Genomic DNA, 12,676 nt, shown 5'->3' on the forward strand with positions numbered 1-12,676 from the left:
TGAGCTGAGAAGCACTTGGGCTTGTATGCCACGTTCTGTGCGTGGTGGTAGCTGGGTACGTTCCCAGAGAGAATTAACCAAAGACTGGCCCTGAGCCAGCATTCTTCTGCCTGCTCTGCCCCTCTGACCCCTCTTTCCCCCTCTCCACTCGGCTTGCCCTTCTTCTGGCTGCCGTGAGATGTGCAGCCTCTCCTGTCTGCTTCCAACACTGTCTCTACTCCTCCACAGGCCCAAAACAACCACAGACTGTTCTAGAATTAAAGCTTTGTTAAGCCACATATGTAGACAAAGGTGAGCGGTTGGATGTCTAGGTCAGGAACACAGCACTCACCGATCACGTCAGAGCTCTAACCCCAAGGGGCTCAGTGGTAGGAGACGTTGACAGCACAGCCCTGCCACTCTGAGGTCAGGCACAGGTCTTTCTGGGCCAAGACTGGTGAACCATGCATGAAGTCCATTCCTTTCTAGGGAACCCATTGCTTGCCTCTTCCAAACCCAAAGGGCATGTGTCTCTGTAGCAACAGCAGACCGAGGCTGTCACTGTTCATCTGTCCTCTTCTTTCCTGCTTCTCTTTTACTGACCGTTAGTGGTGTGTTGGGCCTTCCTACTTGCATGGGTTCGGTTTGACATAACTTCAGCCACACTGAGCCCATGGCCGTATCCCACCCCCAGTTACCCTGACTGAGTTTCTCCCTAACTGACAAACCTGCATGGGTGGAACAATAGCCTGTGACAAGAGAACAATTACAGGTACTAAGAACAGCTGGGACAGGGGCGGCTAAGGCTCAGCGCACTGAAGAATCTGCCAGTGGTTGGGATTCACCTCTGTTTGTTAGTAAAAAAAAAAAAAAAAATCTGGGAAGCAGAAAATGTTACCAGATTTAAGAGCCGTAAATACAGTGATTAGCCAACGGCTCTTTACAGCCTAGAATCCGTTGCCTTCTTTATCACCCAAGGCATGGCCTGCTATACTGATTTATTTAAAAGACTGCTTTTTTACTATACCTTTACAACAAGATAGAGAAAAAATTGCTCTTGTACCTACTTATAATAATAGTTGTCCAATAAAGAAATATCGGGGCTCAGGAAATGGTTCAGAGGGGCTGGGGAGATGGCTCAGAGGTTAAGAGCACTGTCTGCTCTTCCAGAGGTCCTGGGACTGCTGGTGGCTCACAACCATCTATAATGAGATCTGGTGCCCTCTGCTGGCGTGCAGGGGAACCTATGGAAACTTGCTAGCTCCGTCGTCTCAGAAAGACAGCCGATTCAACTTCAACTTCTTGGATCACCTTGCAGAAACAAAACATAATTATGATGATGAGTTCATACCTTGGTTCAAGACTGGCCCCTGGCCCCAGGCCCCCTGTCCTGGTGATTGAGCCTTGGACTGAGTATTTCTACTGAATTGTTTGCCTGCCCCCCAATTCTTCCCCTACTTAAACCTACGGCCATGAGGCAGTACCCTGAAGACAGACTAAGGGGCAGTCTATCACTGGGGAGCTCTTCATCTCTGTCCCTCATCCCACTATGCCATATTTACTAATTTTTTATTTCTCATTGTCGTCTCCTGTCGCTCAGGCTGGCCTCAAACATGCAATAAACCCGAGGATGACACGAAACTCCTGATCCTCTTGCCTTGACCTGCTGAGTACTGGGATGACGGTGTACGCACCACCGCGCCCCATATAATAATAAATGGGAATCAAACTCAGGGCTTCGTGCATGCACGCCAGGAAAGCGCTCTAACAATTAAGTTACATTCCTCAGAATAATTGTGTCCTTAGTTGGTCTTTGGATGGCCACTAACACACACACACACACACACACACACACACACACACACACACACACACACACACACACACACACGTCCCACAAACTCCTGCGCGGCGGCGACTCTCTAGCGAACGAGTCACTCTATAGTCATTTCCGGCCCGCGCCGAATATGAGGCGCCGCACTCCGGAAGCGGCGCCGTTGGCGGAAGGGTGGGGCGCGATGGCGGCGGCGGCGGCGAGCGCCGTGATCATGTCCGAGGCCTGGCCGGAGCTGGAGCTGGCGGAGCGCGAGCGGCGGCGCGAGCTGCTGCTGACCGGGCCGGGGCTGGAGGAGCGGGTGAAGGCGGCGGGCGGGCGGCTGCCCCCGCGGCTCTTCACGCTGCCGCTGCTGCACTACCTGGAGGTGAGCGGCTGCAGCAGCCTGCGCGCACCGGGGCCGGGCCTCGCGCGGGGCCTGCCGCAGCTGCACAGCCTGGTGCTGCGGCGCAACGCGCTGGGGCCCGGGCTGAGCCCGGAGCTGGGGCCGCTGCCGGCGCTGCGCGTGCTCGACCTGTCCGGGAACGCGCTGGAGGCGCTGCCGCCCGGCGAGGGCCTGGGCCCCGCCGAGCCCCCGGGGCTGCCGCAGCTGCAGAGCCTCAACCTCAGCGGCAACCGCCTGCGCGAGCTGCCCGCCGACCTGGCCCGCTGCGCCCCGCGCCTGCAGAGCCTCAACCTCACCGGCAACTGCCTGGAAGCCTTCCCCGCCGAGCTCTTCCGGCCAGGGTCCCTGCCCCTGCTCAGCGAGCTGGCGGCGGCCGACAACCGCCTGCGGGAGCTTAGCCCGGACATCGCGCACCTGGCCTCGCTCAAGGTCAGTGCTGCCCCCGAGGTGGGGAGGGTGGGGTTGCCTTCGCCTCCGCATCCGGCACAGCGCAGCTCGAGGGTCTCCGGGCGCGTGGCGGTTGGAAAGTTGTCAACCTTGGGCTTATGTGGGAGATGTCCCAGGAGCAGGGAGCCAGGTCGGTCGGTCGGTCGGTCTGTCTGTCTCTCCCTCTCTCCTTCTCTCCCCCTCTCCCCTCCCCCTCCCCCTTTCTCTCTCTCCCTCCCTCCCTCCCTCCCTCTCTCTCTCTCTCTGTGATTGTAACTGATCCGGTCTCCCAGTGGTGGAGCATCCAGACAAGGCACAAAACAAAAAACCGAGAGACCTAGAATTGGTATCGCCCCATGGCTTGAGGTCTTGTGTAATATTCACTCGTCACAGCAGCCTTGAGTTCAGAGGTCGGGGGCTCGTGGCTTCCTTTTCAGAGAAAGCCGCAGTGCTTTCCCGAAGCCAACAGCAGCACACCGAGAGCTTTCCTTGCGATGGTGAGGGACTGGTTTCTTGTGCTCTGTGGTCCCAGGCTCCCGTCAGGCTTGACGCCCACCAGGTGCTCATTGTCCTTTGAGTGAGGGATGATGGGAAGGCAGGCCGACCTGACTCCAGGGTGGGATCTCCACAGTCGTCATCGGTGGGTCCTGCCCACCTGGCCGTGGCCATCCGCCCCACCCCTTACCCCCTGCATTCTTGGCAGGGTAGGTCTGTGTGTGAGTTTATGCAGCCCTTTCCTAATGAGCATATATAAACAGAGCGGCTGCACTGCAAGGAAGTTAGCTCTGGAGAGAGAAGGGCTCATGCAAAACATGCAGGTACATTTGCAAATGTGTCTATATGCATGTGGAGACTTGGCTGTTACTCTGGGGGGCGTGTCTCCGTGTGTGTTCTCTCTCTGTGTGCGCGTGAGAGAGAGACAGAAGGAGAGAATGAATTGGGCTAGCCACTCTGCAGAAGGATACCTGTTGCTTTGGCATCTGCTGGAGGAGGCTGTGGGATGTGACTCCCTGAGGTACCTGGACCACTAGGTCGTAGGCATCCATCCCTGTGGCTCAGGTCGGACACAGGCTGTACACTGTTTTCCAGGAGGCTGATGACTTGCAGTATGGTGCTGCTCCTCTGTCAGCCGCCGACCTACTCTGGCTCTAAGAATTGATTTACCTGCCTCTTCTGCCAGATACTATGCTGGCTGTTCAGCTGACACTGGGCCAAGCTAGCTGTTGTCTGCACACCATCTTGGCCCCTCTCATTGCACCTGCCGACTGAAAGCGCAGCTGTCTCTCACCTGCCGACTGAAAGCGCAGCTGTCTCTCACCTGCCGACTGAAAGCGTAGCTGTCAGCCCTCAGGCCTTCACTCCTTGTCACTAACCCACATTCCACTGGTTAAGAACGCAAGGTCCAGCCGGGCAGGGTGCCGCATGCCTGTGATCCCAGCACTTGGGAGGCAGAGGCAGGCGGATCGCTGTGAGTTCCAGGGCAGCCTGGTCTACCAAGCGAGTCCAGGACAGCCAAGGCTACACAGAGAAACCCTGTCTCAAAAAACCAAAAAAAAGAAAGAAAGAAAGCAAAGTCCAGTGCAGGCAAGGCTGCAGACACAGGACCCTGCGTGACTTGGCCCAGGACGGTGGCCCCAAGGCCTCTACTTGTTTCCATGCTTCCAGAAGAGAGAATCCAGTGCAGGAAGCTTGGTCACTGCCTGGAGCTGCCACAGCACCTGGCCACACCCGCCCGTGGGGCTGCCAACAGGACCACAAAGCCATTCCTGCTCCTAGTCTGGGAAGAACAACAGGAAAACTCTTGAGTTGTGGCATTTGGGGCCAAGACTGCAGGGGCAGCTGCCGCCTCCACTGAGAAGCTGCAGCATCCAGAGCAGACAGGTTTCCATGGTTGTCATCTCCTGCCTGCACACCTCCTGTTCCCAGACTGCCTGAGCTCAGAGGTGAGGTATCAGCCGTGGTGGCTATACACCTCCCAGGCTCTTCCCAAAAGATGCTTGATGTAAGAACAGAGTCCCCACCAACCTGAGGAAGAAGTGTTTGTGTGTGGTTCTCCAAACTGCTTCCCAGCCAGGCGTGCAACACAGGGTGCTTGTGGACAGAGAGGCACAGAGCAGCCCTGTCCTGTGGACATCGAGCCATCCTCCTCAGCAGAGCAGCTGGGACTGCTGCTGTGAGAGACCCCCAGCACCAGGCTCATTGACTGTTGGTGTCCCTCACAGAAGGAGAACGGGCATTGGGACCGACCTCAGCCCCTCCCAGCCACTTGCACGTAATTCATGTCATCTGGGGCAGCCATCACTTGCGCTGGGTTGACACTTTGCAATAGTGTGGCTGCTTTGCGGTCACTCACATTCCTGTACTAAGCCTTGTCCAAGTTCTATAGGAAAACTCACTGAACTCAGTGGCTCCCAAGTTGAACATTTGCTGTATAAGGCAGGGTAGGCAGGCGCCTGTCTCTGTGGTACCCAGCCTGCCGCTGGCCTCCACCAACTTAGACTGCCTGAGGCTGAAGAGCTGCACTCTGTGTTCAGAGCAGCAGCATTTGTCCATCAGTAGAATAGCAACAAGAAATTCTCCACACAACACTAGGCGGTGTGTGTGTGTGTGTGTGTGTGTCAAGGACACAGTGGCCCTACTACCTTTCTGCAGCCCACTCGCACAAAAGAGCAATGGTGAGAAAGCCGTGTGCCACTCAGCGGTGATGTCATAACTTGATGTGGGGAGAGGGTTTGCTGATATTTCTCCATTTTTATTCATTAAACTGAAGAAATAGCTGAGTGCCATTTTGGGAGCTTATTTGAGATTTGAAGAGGTCCTGGTCTGTCCTCTAGCTTGCTAATAGGTCTGAGTGTTTGCTACCTTAACTGCAGGCCTGCCATGTTGAATTGGCTAGCCTCTGAGGCCGAGGATGGGGGAGAGGGGACCGGGCAGCGAGCAGTTACGGCCATGCAGGTAACTCATGGGTAGCCTGGCTGTGGCTCCTGGACTGTTGTCTAGCTGCCCAGACCTGGGCGGCCTGACTCTTATCTTCTCCTCCTCACCCCAGACCCTGGACCTCTCCAACAACCAGCTGACTGAGATCCCTGCTGAATTGGCAGACTGCCCTAAGCTCAAAGAGATCAACTTCCGAGGGAACAGGCTTCGCGACAAGCGTCTGGAGAAGATGGTGGGTGGCTGCCAGACCAAGTCCATCCTAGAGTACCTGCGTGCTGGTGGCCGCGGAGGTCGGAGCAAGGCTCGGCAGGAGGGCTCCGAGAAGGAGGACAGAAAGAAGAGGCGTGAGCGAAAGCAGCATCGGGAAATCGGGGAGGGCGAGGAGGAGGCAGCCGAGTCAGCCAGGCTGATGCTCAAGGTCTTGCACGTCTCAGAGAACCCCACACCGCTGACGATCTGGGTGAACCCTGAGGTCAGGGATGTGCGCCCATACATCGTGGGAGCTGTTGTGAGAGGTATGGACCTGCAGCCAGGAAATGCACTCCAGCGCTTTCTCACCTGCCAGGTAGGCACTCAGCAGGGAGACTTGGAGCCCCATGCTGGAGGTGGGCGTGCATGCAGTGTATGCTGAGGAGGGCGTGTGTGCAGTGCAGTGTGTGCTGAGGAGGGCGTGTGTGCAGTGTAGTATGTGCTGAGGAGGGCGTGTGTGCGGTGCAGTGTGTGCTGAGGAGGGCGTGTGTGCGGTGTAGTGTGTGCTGAGGAGGGCGTGTGTGCAGTGTAGTGTGTGCTGAGGAGGGTGTGTGTGCAGTGTAGTATGTGCTGAGGAGGGCGTGTGTGCGGTGCAGTGTGTGCTGAGGAGGGCGTGTGTGCGGTGTAGTGTGTGCTGAGGAGGGCGTGTGTGCGGTGTAGTGTGTGCTGAGGAGGGCGTGTGTGCAGTGTAGTGTGTGCTGAGGAGGACGTGTGTGCAGTGCAGTGTGTGCTGAGGAGGGTGTGTGTGCATGCAGTGTGTGCTGAGGAGGGCGTGTATGCTGGGGATGGACAGCATGCAGCAGGCAGATATGGGGAGGCTGCATGCTGGTGTATACCGCTGGGGCTAGCAAGTCAGGGCAAGAGGGTATAGGTGGTCTCTGCGTCTCAGGCCCCTGCTCCAGTGGTTGCCCAGCGGCCCTGGTTCAGGATGCAGGTCTGTTGCCGATCTCCAGCAGACCCTTGGTACCCAGTGCATACCTGTGTCAGGTGTCTGCTGGGCCACTGCTCCTCCACACATGGTGCTATCCGTTGGACATGAATTTATTGATGTTTGATACTAGCAGGACGTTTGTGATTTCTGCAGTAAAAGGCACAGCCTGCTTTATATGAAACCATGTTAGAATTGTCTCCTCTTGCCAGGCACGCCAACATACAGAGGCAGACAGATCTCTGAGATTCAAGGCCAGCCTAGTCTACATAGCAAGTTTCAGGCTAGCCAAAGCCACATAGTGAGAGTCTTATCTCCAAAAAAAATAAATAATGGCCAAGCGGTGGTGGTACACACCTTCAATCTCAGCATTCAGGAGACAGAGGCAGAAGGAACTCTCTTAGTTCGAGGCCCGCCTGGTCTACAGAGCTAACTCCAGGACAGCCAAGGCTACCCAGAGAAACCCTGTCTCAAAAAGCCAAAGAGAGAGGCAGGCAGGCAGGCAGAGAGACAATAATGCTGATGAGTAAAGTGACCTCTCCTCAGCACCTCACTCTCGTGGGAGCGCTTGGGTCTGCCGACTGGACCACCCTGCCTCTCTGGTTCCGCCTCCCTTGAGAAATGAAAAGCAATCTTTGTGTTTGTGCCTAGCAGAGACAAGTACAGCACGTGCAGGTCAGGCCAGACGTGTTGTCTGAGCTCCCTCAGCATCGCAGGGAGGAAGCCAGTGGTGCCCTCCCCTCAGCCACGCCCAGCCTAGCTGCAGACCTGCAATCTGTCTTGTAAATGAGATAATAGGTGGAGATGAAAGTTCTCCAAAATACATGCCACGTTCTAGAATTAAAGAGAAGAGAAACACTGCTGGTGACCAGAAAAACACAAGGTTGGGAGACAGATGCCCTTTTGTGGTGGTGAGCTTGCAGGCTGGGAGGGCACCACAGGCCCATGGCCCCCATGTAGGCGCCGCCCTGGACAGCAGGGACCCTGACGCCCACTGCTGTGCTCTTGTCTGTAGACGAAGCTTCATGACGACCTCTGTGAGAAGAGGACAGCAGCCACCATTGCAACCCATGACCTCCAGGCAGTGCGCGGGCCCCTGCTGTACGCAGCCCGGCCACCGGAGGACCTCAAGGTGCCACCTGATCTGCCCCTTCTGTCCACACTTGCACTTTTCCCTAGGAGACTTGGGCTGAGAGTTGGGCCTGGGAAGCGTAACCTGGTACTTTTCAGGCATAAGGGGCGTAACATCTGGCTTCGCTCTGGGGTCCAGGATGTAGCTGTGCAGATGCCCATTGCAGGGAGGGGTTTGGAAGGGCTTTCTTTACTCTACTGAGACGGGGGCTCACTCTGTAGTCCTGTCTGGCCTGGAAGTTTTATGTACAGCTGACTGGCCTTGAACTCAGAGAGACCCACCTTCCTCTGCCCCCAAGTGCTGGGATTAAAGGCGTAGGCCACCATGGCTGGCTAGCTCACCAACTGTAACCAGTGACTTTGGTTCATGTCCCACTTAGAGAGCACCTGCAGTGTGAGCTGAGTCACCGTGGTGAACTTGGTTTAAGTGAAGCCCAGCGTGGGGCTTTGAGTGCTGTGCACGAGTCTCCAGGGCGGTCTCTGGAGATGTAGTCAGCCAGTGTGCTTCATGTGGCAGCCCCGCCCCCCCGTGTGCTTCACGTGGCAGCCCCGCCCCCCAGTGTGCCTCATGGGGCAGCCCCCGCCCCCAGTGTGCTTCATGTGGCAGCCCCGCCCCCCAGTGTGCTTCATGTGGCAGCCCCGCCCCCCAGTGTGCTTCATGTGGCAGCCCCGCCCCCCAGTGTGCTTCACGTGGCAGCCCCCGCCCCCCAGTGTGCTTCACGTGGCAGCCCCGCCCCCAGTGTGCTTCATGTGGCAGCCCCGCCCCCCAGTGTGCTTCACGTGGCAGCCCCGCCCCCCAGTGTGCTTCATGTGGCAGCCCCGCCCCCCAGTGTGCTTCATGTGGCAGCCCCGCCCCCAGTGTGCTTCATGTGGCAGCCCCCGCCCCCAGCTAGAGATTAAGGCAGCATCGCTCATGCGCAAAGGTGCACTCAGCAGCATGATGAACTGTGCGTTCTGCTCCTGCAGATCGCACCCTTGGGGCGGAGAGAGGCCAAAGCCAAGGAGCTGGTGAGGCAGCTGCAGCTGGAGGCTGAGGAGCAGAGGAAGCAGAAGAAGAGGCAGAGCGTCTCAGGGCTGCACAGGTGGGTCACTGGCATGTGCAGGAGGTCTGGGCACACCACCCATCACTGTCCGTGTGGGCTCACACCATGCCTGCCGCCTGGACTCCCTCCGCACAGGTACCTCCACCTGCTGGACGGGAAGGAGAATTACCCCTGTCTTGTGGACGCCGAGGGAGATGTGATTTCTTTCCCACCTATAACCAACAGTGAGAAGACAAAGGTAGGTAGACAGTGTCGGGCGAGGTCCTGTCCTCTAGGCTGTCCCAGCACCCGGGGGGCCCACTGTGACAGAAATGCAGAGCAGAGGGCTGGGGCCCTGTCTGGTTCCTCATGTAGCCCAGGCTGATGAGGTAATGCACCGCGTGCCTGCCTACACGCTGCTGGAACTCTAAGCCGAGGCTGCATGCGTGCGAGGCAGCAGCGCCTCCTCCAGCCCTGGTGACTCTGAATGCACTGAGCAGCTGGTGTCCCGACACCAGTAACCATTCTTCCCTGAAATCCAACTCTTAAGATCAAGAAGACGACAAGCAGCTTGTTCTTGGAAGTGACAAGTGCCTGCAGCCTGCAGCTCTGCAAGGACATCATGGACAGCCTCATCCTGGTGAGATCCTGGCCGTGAGGGGCGGCGTGGTGTCCCGCCCTGGGCTCTGCGGCTATTTGTTCTTTGGGTTTCTGCAGCCCGACTCCCTGGGTCACTTCTCTCAGTTAAAAACAATATTTTTGTTTGCAGAGTATCGCAGAACTGAACAAAAACACTTCAGAAAATAAAGAGGAAGACACACTCTCTGGAATTGAAGATGGCAGTTGTGGGCTTTCGGATCCCGACTTGAGTCTGAGAGCTGAGAGGGATGGACAGTGCCCCCTGGTGGTGGAGCAGGTCCGCGTGGTGGACCAGAAGGGGAGCCTGAAGGTGGTGTACCCGTCCAAGGTCGACCTGGCCACCGTTCCCCCCCATGTGACTGTGGTTCGTTGACATCAGTGCGCCGCCATTCCCACCTGTGTCCCTGCAGGTGCTCTGGGTGTCTGCTTGTCCTTGGTTCCTTTCTCTGTTTCAAGGTCCTACTCTTGTCCAGGTGACTGTTGTAGCGTGCGATGGGATTCTGCTGGCTCCTGTTCCCGTGGGTTGTTGACATAACTGCTGGAAACGGTCTGAATCACATGGGCATGGATGGCTTAGGGAAGGCCCGGCTCCTGCTGGCCATGCGGTGTGAATTCAGGCTAAATTCAGGCTTCTCTTGAGCAGTATTTATTTTTCTACAACATGTTAATTGCTTTTTTTTTTTAAAGCATCAGTTGTGCAGAGTTTGGGACATCATGTGATTTTAGTCTTAAGAGTGTGTTCCTCGCATGGCGCTGCTGTGTCCCCAGGATGGCATTTGCCTTCCACAGTGGTGCCCAGGGCTGGCGTGCCGGTCATTGCTGGCACGTGCGGTCCTCAGCCACAGAGTCCTGTGTGGCCAGAGTTCTGTGAGTGGATGGGAAGGTTGGTTCGTGGACTCTCGGCCAGTGACTGGGGCACATGTGCTGCACACACAGCCCTGCAGGCTTCCGTGTCAGTGTGTCCGTTGTGCGCATCCTGTCTCCACACATGTTGCCGTATGTTCCCAGCACACAGCTGCCATCTCCGTGTCCTAAGGAGCCAGGCAGCTACAGAAAGGCCTTGTGGGCCATGCCTTACCGTGGCTGAGACGAGAACCAGGCCCTTCTGCCTCTCCTCTTGGCCTTTGACCTCAAAAGACAATTTCTGTCTTGTATAAAAGAACGGTGGTTGGGACTTGGGGTTTTGTTCTGTCTTGAGGCTGTGCAAGAGCCTTTAGTTGTCAGAACCAGTGAGGTTCCGGGTCCCTCCCAGCAGTGTCCTGGACAAAGCTGGTACGTGTTGGCAGAGCTCCATGCGACAGTTACAGGCCCTGAGTGGCCGTGGTAAGAGCTCACCTACTCTGTGTGGCTTCACCAAAGTGTGTGAGGGTGGCGCTGTCCATGCCCACCCTGTCTCCCGCGGTTCCTGCTCTTCCCTCCAGCACAGCCCATGTATGAGATTGAGATTTTGGAAGTGTTTTTACAGATACAAGCAGAATGCCTCTTTGTTCTAATAAAACTAATAAAAACCCATTGGTGGCAACATCTCTGCATCCAGCAGCCTTCCTGTGTCTCAGGGAGAGGCGTTCACATATGGTAAAATACCCCACCAGGGTGTCCATGACCTTGGGGTCACCAAGGCAGCTCCCTGCAGATAACTGGCCAGAGCTCCAGGCTGCAGACTCTGGGCAGTTGCCAGGAGTGGGCTGGGAGCAGTTGACCCAGTTTGAGGGTGTGTGTGTTACCCCCACCACCACCACCACTACCACCGTCAGCTCAGGAGTTCAGGGCTACCAAGAGACGCCTGGGGATGCCTTTCTTTCCTCTCAGCTGGTGCCCCTGCATGAAATACACCTATCGCACCCATATTCCTGGCTCGGCCATGTCTGCACTATCCAGCCTGCTCCTGCCCCCCACGGACCCCCTGTTCCTGACAAGGGCCACACTAGCCCTTGAAGGGGTCCTCCTGGGACCTCCCAGTGCCTGTGTTGCAGTGGCTCAAAGTGGGGGGGGGGCCGACGCTTAACCATCTTACCTCATTTGGGGCCTGTGAGTGGGGACAGTGATCTCAGAGTTGAGGCCTAGGCTTCTAGTGCAGAGATGCAGGCCAGTTGGAGCAGCTCCACTGGGAACTCCCACTGCAGCTCAGCATGGCCAAACCACAAGCTCTTAGGATGCGGCCAGCCATACCAGCCTCTGGCCAGGTGGGCCAGCCCCTCAACTTGTCAATGTGGTAACAGCAAAAGGGACGGGCTTCCCAGCCAGGAAGCAACAGGGGTTTCGGTTTCCTGGCACCCCAGCCTACCTGCCTCCCTTCTCTGTCCACACACAGCAGCTGCCTGGTGCCCTCCACCCTCAGCGCCCTCCACCCTCAGCGCCCTCCACCCTCAGCCTGGTGTGGTCCACTGGAGAGGGGATCAAAGTCCCCACTGAGCTGCAGCACCCTCTAGTGTTCAAGGCCTTGTCCTCACATGGTCCAGTAAGGAGGGAACAGGTCCAGCCACATCTTGACCCTCGGGTCTATGTGTGTTCTTGGGAGAGGGCCCAGGTAGGAGGGGTACATTCCAGGACGGAGCCAGACAGCAGGAGCTGTGGAGGAGCAAGTCATGCCTGGCTGGGCAGCACTGTCAGGAACCCACTGTTCTTCAGGCTCATAAAGGAGTAGGGCCCTGTGGGAAGCGGACGGTAGGGCACCCAGCTGCCAGCTTTTCTCAGGGTCATTCCTGGGGTGGTAAGCCATAGAGGACGTGCGCAGCTTGCTAAAGAACGCAATGCTGTGTTTGAGATGACAAGACCTCAGTCCTGTCTGTGTCGCCTAGAAAGCTTGGTAGGAGACCATCGTTACTCAGGGCTCTGCCTGCACAACCAGGCATCTGGAAGGCCTAGAGGACCAGGAGGAACCTTGCGCACAGGGAGCAGCTCACCTGAGGGCTGCCAAGCGCCCCTCTGCACAGATATCCCTCATCCCAGCCTCGGCTAGGATGGGGAAGATACCACCTAGCACTGGCCGGGATCTAGGTTCCCTACAGCTCTGCTGTGGAGCCCGGTCTCCAACATGTGTGCCTCTGGTGGCTGCCCAGCTGGGCCCACCTGTGCGCCAGAGCTGCCAGAGCCATGTTGTGCTGACGGTGCACACTGGCACATTCATCTGCCCTGGGGTCTGTGTG

General features: G+C 57.0%; 1 protein-coding gene across 1 annotated transcript; it reads left to right on the forward strand.

Moving 5' to 3' along the window:
- Positions 1–1,962: 1,962 nt before the first annotated feature.
- LRRC47 (leucine rich repeat containing 47) lies at positions 1,963–11,054 on the forward strand. The gene is made up of 7 exons (XM_084785147.1): positions 1,963–2,627; positions 5,674–6,126; positions 7,754–7,870; positions 8,836–8,951; positions 9,048–9,150; positions 9,442–9,531; positions 9,661–11,054. Exons 1-7 carry the CDS (start codon positions 1,998–2,000, stop codon positions 9,901–9,903), a joined length of 1,752 nt encoding a protein of 583 aa, XP_084641273.1. The 5' UTR covers positions 1,963–1,997; the 3' UTR covers positions 9,904–11,054.
- Positions 11,055–12,676: the final 1,622 nt, after the last annotated feature.

The sequence above is a fragment of the Acomys minous genome (genome assembly GCF_964271855.1).
Source record: "Acomys minous genome assembly, chromosome: 6".
In the NCBI taxonomy this organism is placed as follows: Eukaryota; Metazoa; Chordata; class Mammalia; order Rodentia; family Muridae; genus Acomys; species Acomys minous.